The sequence below is a fragment of the Anneissia japonica genome, unplaced genomic scaffold (assembly GCF_011630105.1).
Source record: "Anneissia japonica isolate Jap-2015-1 unplaced genomic scaffold, ASM1163010v1 scaffold288265_len830512_cov201, whole genome shotgun sequence".
NCBI lineage: Eukaryota > Metazoa > Echinodermata > Crinoidea > Comatulida > Comatulidae > Anneissia > Anneissia japonica.
Window position 1 is genome coordinate 110,015 of NW_022752171.1, and position 19,448 is coordinate 129,462.

At 31.5% G+C, this 19,448-nt stretch overlaps 1 protein-coding gene across 10 annotated transcripts in view; it reads left to right on the forward strand.

Annotated features, from left to right (window-relative positions):
- LOC117122145 (RNA-binding protein Musashi homolog 2-like) overlaps positions 1 to 19,448 on the forward strand; it is a 108,567-nt gene that overhangs the window by 22,373 nt on the left and 66,746 nt on the right. For all 10 annotated transcript variants that reach the window (XM_033267642.1, XM_033267640.1, XM_033267639.1 and 7 more), the window contains exon 6: positions 13,911 to 14,003. In XM_033267642.1, coding sequence (XP_033123533.1) covers positions 13,911 to 14,003 — 93 coding nt within the window. The remainder of the gene's footprint in view (positions 1 to 13,910; positions 14,004 to 19,448) is intronic.

Consider the following 19,448-nt stretch of genomic DNA (forward strand, 5'->3'; position numbering starts at 1 on the left):
GAGGCATTTCAAAAAGAGAATTGCGTATCGAGATGATCTTGTACCACACATCAGTAGTTGCCGCTGTAGCATAAATACTACATAGGGCTATGTATTTTATGTATTTGTATATAACAGATGCTCCACTGCTAAATAGGAAAGTTCTGTACTATGAGGGTAGATTTTTTTGGAACTTGATAGCTTTATGACATTGTTGTAGTTATGATAGTTATTTTCATAAAAATTACAAGTAAATTAGGCAATTTTTTTTATGCTCTAAGAAATTGTAACTATATTTTGGTCCAAATAAAAAATGTGAATCATATCTGAAATCAAAAGTGGTATATACAGTAAATAATAATTAAAAAAAAATATTAGAATGTTTCATCATATTGAAAACATTTATAAGATATTAATTATGTTAAAATGTGGAGGACATTAGTTGGTATTCAAATTTTTTTGTGAATGGTTTACACAATTCTATAGCAATTCTATAGCATTCTATTCCATTCCAGTTAATATATATTCTAGGCCAACCCCATAATTGCCCATGGGTGTATGCAAGGGTGTCCAAAGACATTTTTTTTTTCTAGGGCCTTTTCACAATGATGTAAATGAAAAAGCATTGATGAGGTACCAGCAATGAGTCCAAAGACCTTGCTCTACGCAGGCTCAACACTTATAACCGTTGTTCCATGACGCAGAAAAGAATGTCTAGTTTAGAGCTCATCCATATACACTACGAGAAGAAGGTTGATGTAGAGAAAGTGGTAGATGCATTCTGAAAAGCAACCCAGACAAATACATTTCGGGCATGCCCTAAAGGAATCTGACTAGAAGAAGACACTGAAATGATTGTGTGAAAGGGCAGGTATAGGTGACATATCCTCAGTGGCATTGCTCAGATAAGGACTGGGATTAGGTATATAACTTTGCCAATATTATTAGAGTAGGCAAATTCATGCGATTTTCTGCACTTTATTAAATGACACCTTAAACTGCTCATAGGTCTCAGTGCCTATAATGTTTTTCACCAAGGAATGAACATCCTCTGTCAGTTCGGCAGCAATTTCTATTTTGTTTTTAATCACGTCTTGCTGTTATTTCATTGTGAAAAGGTCCAAAAAATTATGATCACGACCCACCCAGAAAAATCCTGAATATACCCCTGTTACTCATCATGTAGTATACTTGGAATATCAAACAAATTCAGATGTCTTCTTAAATGATACATGTACCAGTAAATTATAATGCTCTCTCTATATTAATATCAATATTTCATTATATCAGGGTGGTTTTTAATGTATATATTACATAGATCCCAATATGATTTTTAAAAAATCCAGAAAATGATTAATTTGTAAATATAAAGTAATTAGTAAATTAAAGGAATTTAATTGTCAGAACAAAACACAATCTGAATCAACTTAGTGTAGTGCCCATTATTTATAAATTAAATTAAATGGGATTTTAATTCATTTTATAGTATTATACAGTGTTACAATGTTATGCTTTCACTGATGATTGGTTCTAATAGATGCTTAAATTAGTCTTCTCTATCCAGACCAGGCCTTCCATTTCACAGAGCCAAGCTATAGTAAGATTCACAATGTTATGTGGCACAGAGCCATTGCTACTATGGAAATGAAATATAAAATTATAATGTAAAATTAAGTTAATGAAAATAGAAGCAATAAATGTACAGTTATCTACTTGGTTAGTTCCACAAATAATAATGCTTAATTCACTACTAAAATGGCATTTTTTTATTTCATATATTGCGGTTAAGTGCATGTTGAAGGCATTTACATGTTCTTTTTCATTCAGGATTATATCTAGAAATGTGTATTTGTACGTATTGTAACATTATTGGCAAATTTAAATTACGTTCATCCCATCCTACATTTCAAAACAAAAACGGATGAGTCATTCAAGATTCTTATTGCTCTATCCGACCTTTGACATTTCAAATATTGCATGGATCACCCAGGGACCTTGCAAAACCACGTTGATGCTATCATTCTGAGCACCGCTTACGGTGCAATCATCGAGCTGCAGTGTTGTAATCAACATCAAACTGTTTCATAAACGGATTTTTCTCTTAACTGGCGAGCCCCCATAGGTAGATCTGACCATGGATGGAGAATTCTCTCACTAAAAAACAAAATATATCTGCTTCACTACAATAATTTTTGTTCAAAACTAAATTGCTTCGTTCCATAATAATATGCTCTATATATCCCTCCGACCATGGATTTCTCTCGCTATAACACAAAGATATTACTTCTTCAATATAATAATTTTGCGTTCAAAATTAATCATTTCATTCTATAATAACATACTATATTATATGTATCCTTATCTGACCATGGGTTTCTCTCACTACAACACAAAAATATATCGGCTTCAATATAATAATTTTGCATTCAAAACTAAATCGCCTCGTTCTATAATAACATAATTAAAATTATATATATCCCTATCCGACCATGGATATATTCTCTCAGTACAACACAAAGATATATCTGCTTCACTGCAATAATTTTGCATTCAAAACTGAATCGCTTTGTTCTGTAAATAATAATGTAATATATATCCCCATCCAACGATGGATGTACAGTTTTCTCCCTACAGCGCAAAGATATATCTGCTTCACTACAGTAATTTTGCGTTCAAAACTAAATCGCTTCGTTCTATATAATAACATGCTATTATAGCCCCATCTGACTGTGGATGTACATTTATCTCACTACAACAAAAAGATATGTCTGCTTCACTAGAATAATTTTGCATTGAAAACTAAATCGATTCGTTTTATATAATAACATACTATATATCCCCATCTGACTGGATGTATATTTCTCTCTCTACAACACAGATATATTTGCTTCACTATAATAATTTTGCGTTCAAAATAAATCGCTTCGTTCTGTTATGACATACTATATATATCCTCATCAGATATCTATATTATAAGTGTGTTTCATTTATCATGCAGATCACGATGAATGCATCTCATTCTGGTGTCATTTTTTTTGGAAACAATACAATTGTTCGCTAATTAAAAACTCCTAGGAGACTTCACTAAAGTGATTTGTCTATCTACCCGTTATACTAAACTGTCTTAAGATCACATCGTTATTAATTATAAATTTATTAGTCGCATAATTTTCCTAATTATTGTTAATAGGTGAGCCGAAGTAAAGATTCACTGGACTGGTATGATTTCATTTTTTGCCTGACAAAGTTAATTCCTCATATAATGTTTACTTTAGTGTGCTTTCAATAATAATTGTTAATAAACATAAGAATAATTGTAATACATTTCCTGTTTATATTTCTCGCCTATTACAAATTATTTAAAAATTCCAAGGGGTCAGTTTCCCAAATTGCTTCTAAGGTGTCCGGTGTGACTCAGGGTGTGGTAACAAAGTTGTGTACTCTACAACGATATGATTTACGCTGACTGTTACTCTAATTGCAACCATACCACTAGTCAGTTGCAACGAACTAAGTGCCACATTACCAATCCTGTTTTCCTGTCCACATAAACCTAGCCCACCACGCAATCATAGAATCTTGTTTCTTGCAACATAACTGTTCTTCAACCAATAACTGTAATTCCTACTAAGTTCTAAATGTGATATTCGCTATACCCAACTTTAAAGGTTTCATTTCTGATATTTTTTTACAACCCTAATAAAAAATTGATTTAGTATGTAATATAACATTTAAAGAATATTGGAGTTGACATGGATTTAACTGCTCAAGTTTACAATCAATATATTTGTACAAATCTGTAATTACAGAGATCAAATGTATCATTAGAAAATTACATTAGATTTTAAAGTCGAAATAATTTAATTTAAATGTCAACATATAATGTGCAAAATCTACGAGTGACATGTTTCTATTGAATCTGACAAAGGCATCTTAATTGGAAAGAGAGTAATGGCAACGAGAACATGAGAATCATTTTAGGAAATGTTTCTTCAAAATCGAAGAGCAAAGAGGGAAGTTTTGTTATTTAGGAAGAAGTGGTTAAATGTGTGCTCTGTGATATATCGTAACATGTCTGTAGTATGGATGTGTATGCCTCCTTAGAGCCTACTACTGTAGCATGGACCTGGATTTTAACACGCAATTCTGAATATTTATTGCATGAATGTTTGTCAAGTGCTATATATACAGATGAAATTTTTATGATATTTTCTTGGAAAAGCATTTGAATTTAAAATAAGATGGGTATGATAATTAAAATTAGTAATAATGCTTCCTATAATGCCCTATATATAACATATCTCAGAGCGCTGTTTTAGAGTACATAACAAGAACACAATAAGCCTAATGCTCAAACCAAAAAAGCTAAAGAAACAAAATCGAAAGCACCGTTTACCAGTAAGTTGAGATCACCGGCAAGAAGCGGTTATAAGGTTCATAACTCACAATTGCTCATCTGGTCATTCCAGTAAGAAATGAGAGCGATTATTATGAAATGATGGTATGCAAATTAAGTATTTTAAACATTATTTAATGTCATGGTAGTGACACTACGTCATCTATCTTACTGATATTAATATCAAATAGAATGCCAAATTATTAATATTGTCTCTTTTGTTACTACATTGACGGACATTTTTGTATTACCTATAATTTAATGTAGAACCAAGAATCATTTTCGTTAATGTTTTTCACAATCATGAGAAATTGCTTGAATCCATGATGCATTCAACAATTGGCCGAGTTCCGAATCTGAAAACGATTTCCCTGACGATATAAGAAGTAGGTTTTTGTGTGGCAAATTTGTGTGATGATGATGGTCTAAGTGCCTCACTACCAAATCCATAAAGGCCTGATCAATACATGTTACAATCAATCTATTGATCGTGCTCCTCTGACCTCACACATGTTTTCCGATGCCTTTGAAAATGTATTACGCATGTAGTACAATACCAGACCAATGAGCATAGAGCATTTATATTAAGCATCGGATCCAATATTTGTGTTGTCATTGTATCAATTTGACATCTTCATTCAATATTTATACTTATTTATTGTTTAAAAATTTATCAAAGTGTTGAATGGGAAATGCATTGAATATACAAATACATTACATATGTAGTGAATATATTATATATTTTGTGACAGAGAAACACATGCATTTTCAATCCAATCACTATACCATATAACATGCACTTAAATATTTCATTTTGTATTCAACAGTGGTATATTCAATAGCAATATCTTTGCTATGTACAAATACAGATTCGGAATTAAATTTAGATGGCCTTGGAAAAAGAATCATAGTGGAATATAATTGTTTATAAAATACACACAAACACACAAAAAATCTTATATGTTAAGGTTTAAGCCACGTGTTAAAAGTATTAAATATATTTTATTTCATTTTGAAATTGGATAGAAATCTCACAAAATGAAACATGTTGCATTTAAAAAATAATTAATTAATTAATTTTCTTTTTAAAATCATACTGAACATTTTATTATACAAACATGTGTTTAATCTATGATGACTAAATGATAAATCAGTGGTTTTTCATTCGTTGTCCCTCTTACTTGTTGGATAGTCATCCCATTCATTTACTCTGTCCCTTTATCTGTATGACTACCTATTAGGTAGACATCCTTTTCATCATTCTTTTTTCCCCTACCATAATTCACAAGTTCAAACATTAAAAGCAACTTCCTGTTAATGTATAAAGTTTCCTAAGATGACTACATCATTCCTACTCATTCTGTCTACATATTTATTATGTTATATCTTCATCCTCTCTTCGACACATTAATCGTCTCTGCTGCTATTACAGTATATCATCCTATGTCAAACTAAATAACATTTTCTAAAGACGGGCATACACTATAAACTTTTGTCTGTCAGACTCATTCACAGTGTTTGTTCAGACCTTCCTGCTTTGTTTGAAGCTCTGTCTATGACTATCAAATTTTCTGACAAAATGTGTTGTATGTCCATGTATAGTCATGATGTGTCTATATATAGTCATGATGTGATGTCATCATGACCATATATAGGCATATCAGATGTTTCTGTCAAATAAAATTTGATAGTCTGGACAGGACTTGAGACATAATCTGATCAAACATATCTACATTGTTAAAAAATATGACAATGCTCAATCTACGATAGTGGATGTTGAAAGACAGAAATGTTGCCTATATAGTATGACGTGTTTAAATGAATGCCAAGGTAAGTTCAACAGATTATTGGTAGTCTGCAGATCTGAAGTTCAGTTATATGGCGTATGTTCGGTCTGCATTTCCAACACACCAGTTTAATACCTGTCAGCTCCAACATACACGGTAATTATTTGCAAGCGTAATACCACGGATGGCAGTTGCTGCCATTTATTGCGAATGCTCAGGATACACGCTCATCATAAACATAATATTTTGCTTGTTTGCTCTTTTATCTTTAACTGACGAGTACATTAGCAAATGCAGATGAAATTTGGATTCCATTAATCTGCCGGTGTTTATCACCGAACAATATACCGTCTAATTCTATTTTTAGAACAATGGTTTAATAATGTTATAGATAATTACTACTGTAATAGATGTCTACGATACTAATGATGGTTAGGATATATTAGTGGATAAAAGGAATGATACATTGGAGATGTACAGATAAATTTAGTATGTAGATATTAATATAAATTTTGATAATGAATATGTAATTTTTTTTTTATTTTACAAAGCGGTGATGTATTTTGTTGTTTTATATAGGGCGTAGATTGCTACATTAAACAGTGAAACTAAAAAATAATAAAGGAATTGATTACATTAATGATGCATTTTGAAAATTCATGTAATCACAATCCACAGATGCTGCCTAGGTTACCAAAATTTGCATATTCATAATGCTCAACATTACTTTTTTTTTAACGCTTTGATTTTGGTGTAGATACTATAAATGTTTTTCCCATTGTACATTTTCGGTCATTTACCTACTGCAATGTGTATTTCAAGTGCTAAGATGTTCCATTTCTATCCATAAAATACTATGAAATCTTATCTAGAAATTTGTTTATAAGATGTTAAGACGTCGTTTACTCATTTTCCCTAAAGGTTTTGGATGAATGCCTTTTGTAATCTTTCTTGAAATTGATCTATAATCATTGTATGAATTACAATGGTTAAAAGTAAAACCTAGTAAATTGCTTATTACACAATAGTAGACCTTGAAAAATTAAACATTCATTCAATAAATAATTGAAAGTTATAAGAATTTAAAAAAAATTCAACATCTTCACCTTAAAATATTAATAATAAAAGAAAATTTATAATTTTGCAATCGATATTATTACCAGTTAATATTATATATGTATATATTTAATATAGTTATATATATAATATAATATAAGATAATATAATGTAATATATATAATATATCTGTGGTTATTTTAAATATTTTTTGAACATGTTTAGCCAGGGCATAGTAGTTAAAATAGAGTTCAAATAATGTGAGTTTTGCCAATATGTTTGCATTAAATATTATTATTTACTCAACATTAAAAGCTTCCAATAAGAGGGAAGCCAACTGTCTATTTACCAATCGCCTGTTATTCCATGATGGATATATTGAGCGTATAAGCCTGGCCTATAGTAATGCAACGTAGTTATCAGGTCCAGCTGTATGTCTTTCTACTACACTATTATCAAGAAGCTTAAGCCCAAGTAGGCTTTATTGAGCTAGCTTAAAATCAGATGGTGTTTGGTCCCATTGGAGCCATGAACAAGCAATGGAATTAGGCCTTTGTGTATGCACCCAATTGAACCACAAGACCATATAACACATCAGCAAATCATCTCTTAATCTGCCGTCACTCGATTTTACTATGCAGTGTAAATGAAATTTAAAAAAAAAAGAAAAGAGTATCCCACAATGCTATTTTCACATATTAAAGGGTCCTTTTTTTTCACGTTTATTAGCGTTGATTAGTAAGTGAGTAAAAATATGCTGTGATTTGATTTATTGTATTTGGTAATTGACGTAAAAATTTAGTAGGCCTAGATGAAACAAAACATTACTAATTATTATCAAGTAAGTCCTATTCACTAGAAAGCTAATTACTTATTTGAAAATCCTCCTTTAATAAGTGGCACTTTAAAATTAAATCTCATTATGAGACATGGAGAGTGGGGTTGTTTTTAGTTGACATTTAGGGTTTGAACATCTGGCCCTCGAATTACCAAGCTGCAATTTTATATTGTTGTTTTTTTACAAAAAAAAAATTAAATGCAATCTCAAACTAGGCGACTTAATTTAATGAGAATATTAGCGAAGTGGATGGTATGGAGTTGGTAGTACTGTGTATTCTTTGTGCCATTAAAAGCACAATGCCCTTAAATATGCTGGCTGTTGACTCATTTGTTTACCTTCTCTTGATGAATCTAATACATTATAAACCTTTATTATAAGTAATTAACTTTTATTTGTCAGTGATTTTAAAATAGTTTCAGAGCATTCAATAAATTGTTAGCATGATTACAGAAACAATTTTGAAATTACTACCACAAAGAACAAACAGCCGTGTTCGCATTAAAACTTGTTAGATAGAAATTTACTAAAAACGGTGGCTTGTTGTTTAACTTAATAGTGTAGCATTATTCTCGGTAACAATTTTACTATATTTACTAAAGTTATAGTTGAGTACCCGAGTATTTAGTATGATAACACGCCAGGTAGGTTAAAACATAACTCCAATGATATTTTCCTGGTGCAAACTGGCATCAAAATAAAAATGTACTATGTTATTCATGTACAAACAGAAGTAAAATGTATCCAAGGCAAAGACGCCCTCGATTTAAATTAATATTAAATCTTATACAAACATAGTTTAAATAACCAGTAAAAGTGTAGCATTTGATACCGGTTAAAGCATCTTTTGTTTTCTGAGAAATTTATGGGCTTATTTTCTTACCAGTGAAACCTTACGGTAATCCTAGTGAAGGTAGCTAGGTCTACCTACCTATACTCAATGGGATTAAAGTTTTAAAATAATTTTGTGTTATTAAAAGATAAAGAATAAATCTATACCATTTCAAACAAGACTTATAACCATTTTAGTACGCATATCATTAGAGTTTATAATTTTAATTTATGTGCAAGTGTATTAGACTTTGTTTGCCTTCCATTTCCAAAGTCCAATGTGTGTAAAATAGTACTAGGATATTTTATCATGACTATAAACCATCATTGCTCCCTGACTTAATTTATACTTAATAGAATATCATATCGTTCTATCCAGTATTATTAAGTATACCTGAAAAAAAAAAATCTATGTAAATTTCCACATAAATAATGCGAATACCTTGTTCACATACGCTATTAGGTAGAATTCTCTGGAGGTTATGTGTCAGCACGATTGTCCACGCATTATCACTTGCGTGCAATGATTCGGTCCTGATCTGATCTTCCATCAGTTTTATCCAGTACAAGGTTTATCACGGTTTTTATTGCTGCATCCTCTCCATAAAGATGAGGTTGAGTTTCAACTCCAGGGAATGATATGTTTACCTACCATCTGCTTTCAGTGATGGATTTACCTATGATAGATTCAGTTCAACATTTAAGTTTCTGTGTAGAAATTCCTACCGTTTTTTGTATGTTTATGTTTTAGACCAAGCGTTAAACAATATTTTAAAAGCTTTTTGCTAATTCTGATTCAATGTCATTGGCCTAATCAAATCCATAAGTACAAAAACACCCACCAGAAATTTGAACTTTTTAAGGCTGGTGTTAGCCACTGCCTATTTTAAATGAACTATTTAGCTAATAACAGTATTTTAATTGATTAATTTGTACAAGTTTTATTAGTCTTCAATTAAATATTTAAATGAGAAAATACATTCCACAATTTAACATAAACCCTTAAAATTGGCTGGTGATCAACTGAAGGATTTTTGTAGTAAAATGTGTGCAAAAATTAAATTTCAATGTGTCTTATTAAGCATAATTTATTTGATTTATTTAAATGAGAAATTCAATGCTCTGAGTTAATTTTTTTGGGTTTTTTTTTTGTGTTTCCACATATCTTTTAGTGTGTGATTACTGGTACCGTACTCTTTCTTCGTATAAGAAGCAGTAAAGTATTTGCCCAGGCTCAGTGTTTCTTTTTTTTTTTTTTGCCAATTTCAGGCTCAAAATGTTCTTATTTTGTTCATATTTTTAATCACTTTTCAAACATAGAAAATTATTATTTTACAGTGCCAGTATATTACTGTACTAAATAAAGAGGTATTACTTTGTCACATCTACAAATAGGTACAGATAAGGTTTGTTGGTTTTTCTATTATTTAAAAAAAAAGCCCTCGTGTATTAACATTTTACCAGCCTCAGTTTTTATTTTTTTATTTTGTTCTTAAGTTTTAAGCAGTTTAATCCTCAGTATTCTTATAACATTTGTTCTTGTAAGACAATAGAAGTGTACCTTAGCTGTGGGGTTTAGAATTTTATGAAATCAGTACTGGTGTTTAACCTGTGACAAGTAGATTCTATTATCTTTTATTCTTAAAAGAGTGAAATTCCAACCATCACATTTTCCACTAGATCATAATTCAATACTTATATTTATGAGTAATATTTTCAGTGGTTGTATAGTAAATAAACTACCAGCAATTCTCTTCAACATCTGTTTATCGACCATTGCATCTGTTTTAATGTAAAAACAATACGTTGTTCGCACAAGTTAGAGTAGGGCCTACTTGTCATCTACATACAGCTTGTGTATTCTGCATATGACGTGCTGATGGATCTAATATAGATATATTAAAACTTGTCAAATATATTCTCCCGTGTGCTTTTGGATACTGTGAAGTACTGAGACATTAAGCTGTAAATGCTAATATATACACTTTGCATGTATGATCTTGGTTTCACAGATCAGAATTACAATGCATTGAAACTCTATACTTCGGTTAACTCTCTGTATGGATTCTCAATAACTTAGAATTACATTCTCAATTGAATTCAGTATCATAAACACAACATAAACTTGTGTACTAAAAAAATTGTGATCATTTTCATGCAGTATTTCACTAGAAGCGATTTTTACTTAAATATCCTCTCTAATATTTATATATCTTTGTGATAAGATGTATCTGTTGAGATATTTATAAGCGTGAGCTGATTTTAATGTTTAATGATAGTAGGATGTGCGTCGTCTTATTTCTGAGCCCGTAATATATGTAAATATGAATATGTCGTAAGTTAAATGTCACTAAAATCACACAAATTCTTGAGAGAAATTAACATTTCATTCACAACTAGGTCTGAAATTTAGTCTTCAAAAGGTGAAGATCGGTCTTGGATCATTGTTGGCCATGTGATCACAATATAAGTAAAATTTGATGCCTCTACCATTTCTTGATTTAAAAAAAAAAAAATCGTATCACACTTATTTAATAACTTCATACATCTAATAATTGCCTCATATAAATTTATTAACCAATTGCATTTTTCAATTTGTAATATTCTTTTTTAATTTATTTCGGTAAATATATATTGGCGCCTAAAGAATCTGGTATTGTTCTATTAACATAACATTATCGCATTTAATGTCAATTCTTGTCAAATAATAAATTTTAGACATTTAGAAAGTTTAAGTGTGCTTTTAAGCAGATTGATAGCATTTCTGACTTTGTTTCTAGAGAGAATTTAAAAGTATAATTCCAAAAACAACCATCGTTTTATTGTGCTCTAAAAAGCATGTTAACTTTCATGTATAGTTAATAGTAGTATGCTGTATTACATGCAATACAAGAACCTGTTAGTTTTTAATATAACAGGCGACAGACATTTAGTATTTATAAACGCAAACCATAGAACTTGTCAATTACTAGCATAGATAATTTGACAGACGGCAATAGACTCAACCAGATGGATCATACGTTTGTAGATAATGAGTTTTTTTTTCCCCTGCTAAAGTGTGGGAATAAATATAAATTAGAATATATTGGGTCTTATGATCAACTCACATTCATAACATGATTTAAGATCTTCACTTATCTTGTCCCTGCACTTTTGTATCTGTGATGAATGTAGCTGCAATTATGACCAATAATTATTATTTTCTATTTAGTATTATAGGTATATAGTCTTCGGTAAAGTATGGAAAACCCTATTAGATTCATTTAAAACATTTAATAGCTTATTAAAAATGTTCAGATTAAGTTATCAATTTGAAATTTAGTATTCGCTAATTTACAGACATTACGTTAAAAAAAAATCCTTTATTTGATTACTAGCCAATTTAATGGTCTATGCGACGAATATAGTGAACAGTAATTTTCTAGATCTGTTATTTGGCATGGAATAGATTTTCAGTTTCATTTGTATTCTAAGGCTAATAAGTTAAACTAATTAAACTGAATTTTTTTTCAAGTTCAGTACGGGAGATGTCAACTATATCTTTACTACATTGTAGTAAAGTCAAGGATATAGCTAGGATATAGATTTCTGAAGATCAAGTCTTGAAAAAAATATTTTGTGCCTCCGACCATGAAAATTGTTTCGATAAAATGTCTCCAGCGTAAAATGTTATCTGTACACTATTTAGTCCAACAGTTTTTTTTTAAATTTCTCCCCCCCCCCCTCCAAAAAAAATTCCTCCGATCGCTCGTCGGAATGAGAGTTTGGAAGAACTAACAAGGAAATAGAAAGTTCTAGTTAAAAAATGATACTGAATTGAAGTTGGAATCCTGATTGAGATTTTTTAATCAGGTGAAAGTATTTATCTTTTGTTTGCATCAGAAAATTCATAGTCCTAAGAACCTGTTCCGACTCCTGTTGAACCTGCTGAAGGAATTCAAATCTCTGGTGTTTCCGTCTGTCTTACTGCTTCATCAGTTCCATTGTAGATACATTAGAGCTTGGATGAAACTTGACAAAAGATACCTGTGCTCTAAAATGTGGCTGGTTTTGGTTTAGTCATTAGCGTATGAAATGTGATCTACTGGTCCAATGCCACTTGGTCTGGTTGTTTTAAGTGTTGCGCAGCGATCATATCAAATTTGATCGTTATTGCTGGCTTGTGTGTTTGTCTATAGATTCTAATATTTTATAAGCTTTGATGAATTACACCATTGTTAGCTGACCTTTTGGGTCTATTGTTGTAGAGGCTGTAGTTAGTAGTGGGAAGAGAATGGTACTACATTTATTGATCAGTGATAGTGATTTTATAGTCAATAGGATAGTGACAGTTAAAATTTAGTTATTCATGATTGGTAATGACAACTTTTGATATCCTCTTTATTCTATTATTATGAGAATTTGATATGAAAATTTTTCATCTCCATTATCAAGGATTAGTTACAGAATATTTCCGATCAATACGACTTCTGTTATCAATTTTCTCATATTTTTTTTACGCAAATCAATGCAACTTGACAGTAAGGGGAAGGAAAATAATGTTTCATCTAAAAAATAGGAAAATGATAATTATTATTATTAATAATCATTATCATTTTACAAATCTGACTTATAGGCTGACTGATAACATAACAATTCCTACATCTACTCTGATCCAGTATTACCCTTATTCCCATTTCAACTTTCTCAATCATATAATTTAGCAATCCACATTGTCCATAGTCAACCATTCCTATAATATTAAAATGAGAAACAACACTATTTAAACCGTCATTTAATAATAGTAAAAGTAGTAATTATGATTGTGTCCTTAACATAATCACCATTGTTTAAGATTCTTGGAGTCCCTCGTAAAATACTATTAGCTTATAATTTCATTTAGTTCTCCAAAGGACTGTTCACCGCCTTTGAACATAATTCAGACAATAATTAAAAATTATAATTTGATAAATTGCCAATGAAATTGCTATTGTAATTTTGTAGTGTCATGTGGTTTTTAATGTCTTTATATTCATTTTTTCAGCCAATAACAAGGACGAAGAAAATATTTGTTGGGGGTTTGTCAACATCAACGACAGCAGAAGATATGAAGAAATATTTTTGTCAATACGGCAAGGTAAGAAAAGCTTAAAGTACAAACATTTTAAATGAAATTGAAAACTTGTTTCAGAATGAAAATTATTGTGTTGGTATTGTTCAACATCGTCTTGATCAATGACACGCTACTATTAATGGTGTTACTGGTTTTGTTCTAATTAGTCCCTGTGTTATATTTGGATGTCACTAAAATGTACACTACTGTATTGACGTAATCCCTGTGACAGCAGTTGCTATGGCTGTTGTCGTAGCCTCCAATATGTGCTCTCCAAACTATGGTAGGCCGGGATCACTTTACAAAATCAACAGCCCAAATTGTCAGCCGTGATGAGGCTTTTCGCTGATTGGTCGTTCAATATCATATCGTATGTCAAACATGCGTGTGTATTAAAAAAGAATGGAGTTATTATATCCAAAGCTTCTTGCAATGAAACCAACAAAATTATCCGCCCTCTTTTCAACTATCCAATTCGCTTCATTAAAGTCTGAATATAAATGATTGTTGTTGATAAAAAAAATGCTTGAATGGTATTTCATATGAAAAGACCAGGTTAGAATTTATTCATGGAACAGTGGTTGTTGAATTAAAAAGTGTATCGGATTTAAATTTGCAAGCAGTGGAACATGTAATGGACCCTCTTTTAGTAATTGGAAATAACAATCTCCGCAAAGAGTCTTTATTCCAGCTGAAATTAAGTCATTTGTTTTGCCAAATTAAGAAAAAAAAATGTTTATCATCACGTCCCTCATCCCTTTATTTAGATTGCCTCTTTTGTTTCCTTCACAAACCGAAATGCAGAGAAAATCATACAAAAATGTAAACATTCTCTTATTACTGTTATCAAAGTGCATCCATATGTTCCAAGGCATATGGGAGTGTGTGATGCCACCTTTGTTTTGTGAGTTGGGAGGGTGGGAGAGAGGAGTAATAATTAAAAGTAAGATTATCTTCTTCCTCTTCAAAAATTCAAGGCTAGATGAGAAACTTAAGGAATTTTTTTTTAATTTGTCCTTATAATATTTTAACAAATATTATTCACATAATTCAACACGTCCAGGTTTTGGTACATATATTTTCATGTAGAAACAGTTTTGAAATTAATAGCAGTTGTATGTAAAGTAGAGTAATTTCACTTGATTAATTGGCAATAATAAGGAAATTATTTGAGTCAAAGTGCTTTACCCAAAGGAATTGTTCCATCAATAGTGATGGTAGGCTCTGTCTTACGCAAACATATCAGTTTAGATTCTACCCAGATCATCAGATTCTAGTACTACAGATAGACAACAATATTATCTATATAAATATTCTTGTCACTTGGTCATAAAGTGAGTTACATATAGTTGGAACTGACATAATATTTAAATTTATCTATTTTTTGAAGAATGTCTAAAAGCAGCAAAACTGGATGCACACTGCAAGCCTTATAATTATCAAAATCTTTCTGAAATATCACAGTTGTGATGTTGAAAACCTTTCATAATTGTGATAATGATTATAATTAAGTTATGAAAATAATTTTGCCATTCATGTGTTTAAAAAAATATTAAAATGTGTAGTTGCTTGAATTTCAAAGATAAGTGTATGTTTGCCGTCAATGATTCTCTCTCATCCGTGTTTATAATTTCTGTACGAGATCACTATATCTTCCAGATTATCATGAATTCTGTCTGTATGTGCCAGAAGCAGATTTTCTGCCTTTCAGCACTAAATCCAGTTTGGCGCCTTTCTCAAGAACAATTATGCTTCAAAGATTTCTCCTAACATTTGCAGCTTTGAAAAAATCTAAACGATGCTGCTTTATCTTTGTGTAGTTAATGACATATAAACCACTAAACATTCACCAAGCAGTTCTTGCCTCTTATTCGACCTTAGACTAATTTCCCCTCAACTAAGGATTATTAAATATTATTGATAAACTGTAAGATAATCAGCCCATGTGAATACTTGTTTAAAGATAGCTATTTTCCTATCTTAATATCCTTCAGGATTACCTTCTGATGGGTATCATTAATAGCTTTCTAGCTAATGATAAGCTATAATGTGGGTGAATATTCTTTCCATTTGCAATAAAAGACTGGCAGTGTGGGAATATGTTTCTCTTCCCATTAATTAATGGTTGCCAGTGAGGTATATATTTATTATTTTCCCATAAGTAATTGGCAGGGAGATGATATTTATCCATTCCACATAAAAAATGAACACTATATGTAGTCTTCTTCATACATGGTGCACAAACACAATCTAATGTTGTTTATCAGCATTTGTAATAAGCTAGATTATTATCTGGAACTGTTGCTTGGAAATATTTTTAATTTTTGGGAACCACTGAAAACTCATCCATTGCATCTATTTCCATCTAAAGATACTTGTGATGCTATCATCTTAAACAACTAGTTTCCATGATGATGATCCTTCGTCCATATTGCGTGCTTATGTAACAATTTCACTGTGGTACATTGAGAGCTTTGCTTTGGGAGTGTCTCATTTTATTGTATATTTTGTTGGTAGGTACTCAGCCTTGAATGGGCCACTGATTCCAAAGACTGAGATTCTAACCCAGAAGTTCTGTTGCTTATTGACGTAATAATAGGCATGCTTGGCTAGACTCTCCTTTGTTCATTTGCCTTTATTTAAAGGGACTCTTTCAGGCTTCATTGATCTAGAGGATATAGATTATGGGAATTAGTTTCACGATTGGGTGTTTCCTGTTTTAACTGGTCCACAAATTGAGTACAAATATTTATCATTCTAGGTCATAATTTTTCAGCAGATAAAGTAGATTTCAAATGTTTAAGGTGCATACAATATAGTCTTATGTTTAGTTCAATTCAGTAAAAGATTGCAAGTACGATTTTTAACAAGTGGACTACCTCCTGTTGTATACAATACAGTATTTTATACATACACTATTCTGCATCAGTGAATTTCAATGACGGGGCACTTCACAACATCCCTGCATGTCCTTCTAAAATGGTAAAAAAAATGAAATTGTTTCGGTCTCATTTTGTTTTTATTTACGGCACACAGACATTTTTTAAACCAGTAATTCAGCCATTTTAGAACTATTTGTGTGTATTTGTACATGGTCTTGCGTGTCTTCATTTGCATACTGCGTTAGGACCCCTAGGAGGACGATCTGGTCTCCATTTCTCGTTCCATGCCCTTGTCAGCATCTGCAGAGCACGATCATTTTACCATTACGTTCACCATAGCTGCTCCCAATTACAGTCTATAAGAGCCTTTGGCCGAAGCGTACTGATGTGAAAGCCGTTTTGAATTTCGTTTTTGTCGTCATGCTGAGCTTGCCAAGGCTTTTGCTGCAATTAGATGAAAAGTTGACAACCGTGTTGTACTCAAGATTGGAGAGACCAAACGTTGTACTTTTTCACATACATTCACACTCCTGTCCTAAATTAAATTTCTTTTGATGCTAAAATAAAAAGTAGTATAGCATCCGACCTTCTATAGCATTCAGAGTTGGGAGGAAGGGGTGTGTCATGCTTTTTTAAACTTCATTGATGTTGAGTACTAGTTTTTTTTTTAGAAAGTGCAGTTTCAGATACGTTTTTATTTAACGTAACCAAAATATGTAGTACTTTTTTGCTAGAACGCACGACAGATAATTACAATAAAAGGACATTGTAAGAATGAAAGAACAAGTTTGTTGATTTTTTTTTTTTTTCGATTTGGTCAAAATACTATAAAATAAAATAATTAAATATCAAAGATTCATTTCCATTTCTTAATGAATCATGGATACTGATTTTTAGAAATTGAAGAAATTTAATTGGGCTCAAATTGACAGAACATGTGCTTAACATTTTGTTCCTTTTTAATACAACTTAATGTTACCAATGTTAATTTCATAACTGTTCAAATTTTGAGTGATTTCATGATAAATGTAGGTTTATACCTTATGAATGATTTATATTACCAATTGTTGTGGATAGATCAACTTGGCAATCACGTTAAGTTGTGAAAATGTGAAGTAATGTTTTGCAGCAGAGTGAAAATAGTGCCATAAAAGTGCCATCAAGCTATAATTATATTAGACCTTCAGTATAATACTGATAATGATTGGCCTTTCACAATATGTTACTAATATAGGAATATATTGTCATCATAATTTATACGTTATTGAAATGAGGGAAGTATAGTAGTAGGCCTTCATTTCACAGTTTAATGTTGATGGAGATATTATCTGGCATTTAATTATACCCAGTTTTGTTGCAGCATTCTCATCTCACAGTTATTAATTTTATAATCCGGAGTAAGTCTGGCATGCGACGAATATGAGTTTATGATTGATGTATTGTAGAATGGTATCTGGTGATATAGAATACTGGAGTTACGAACATAATAGCAACATTTTCTGCATCTGTGTTAGCATAGCATTGGTGCCATAGAGCTGTTGTTTTATATTGATGAAAGCAAATAAAGTTATCTGATATTCATGTTGTGTATGTTGAGATGTGATGTTGCTGTGGATTGCAGTGACCTGTGAAGCACAAGATGATGTTGATGATGTTAAATGGCGTAGGTGGCAGTTGGCAACAGTGAAAGTAGTATTAGATATAAATAAATCATTTTCAGTACGTCGACAGCAGGAGCTCCCAAGGTATGTGTTCTAAAGTCACTTGCATCATCTCCTTCGTACATGCTTAATTGTTATACAAAGAAAAATAATGTTTGTTAAATTATGATAATGACGATAGGAGGAGAATGAGTCGGAATATAATGCTGACCATGACAGCGACCAGTGGTGGATTTAAGGGAGACCCAGTCGGCCCTGGCTCGCCACCACCAATCCCCTTAAATTTTTCAAAATTCAATACAAATTGGAGAAAAATAATAATAATAATAAAGTTCAATTTGATATAGTGCAAAATGCTGGACGCCTCTAAGCGCTAAACAAAAAAAAAGCAAAAACGTGAACAAAAACTAAAAAAAAAAAAATACAAAAGAATACTGTATTCAAATCTGAGAGTGCTATTTTCAGCCATACAGAGGTGGCATAATCATAACTTTTTCTTACCTCAGCACAACTATGGTGGGGCTGAGGTGGTATAGCCCCTCCATCTGTGAAAGTTTCTCATGGCCCCTATCTCCTTTATTTCAAATGCCTGGATCTGTCACTGTTACTTCAAAAAGTCGTAAACCAAGGTAATATCACTACTGAAAAGATTTTTCAGAACATGTCATGTCTATGTGTTATGCTGTACCATACCATAGTATGTTATCAGTTTATTTCAGTCACTTCTTCCCCCATTTTAGTGGGCCTGAACCCCATAGTATACTTACCACATTGTGTCTATATCTGATGTGTGTTAAATTGCATTTGTTAGTTTACTCCTGAGGTGGTTGAGATTGTCTGGTCTTGGTTGAGTAAGGTGGATTTTCCATGGCCTTGTTTTGAGTTTGTTGACACCATTATACCTTGAAGTCATTAAGTAATAGACT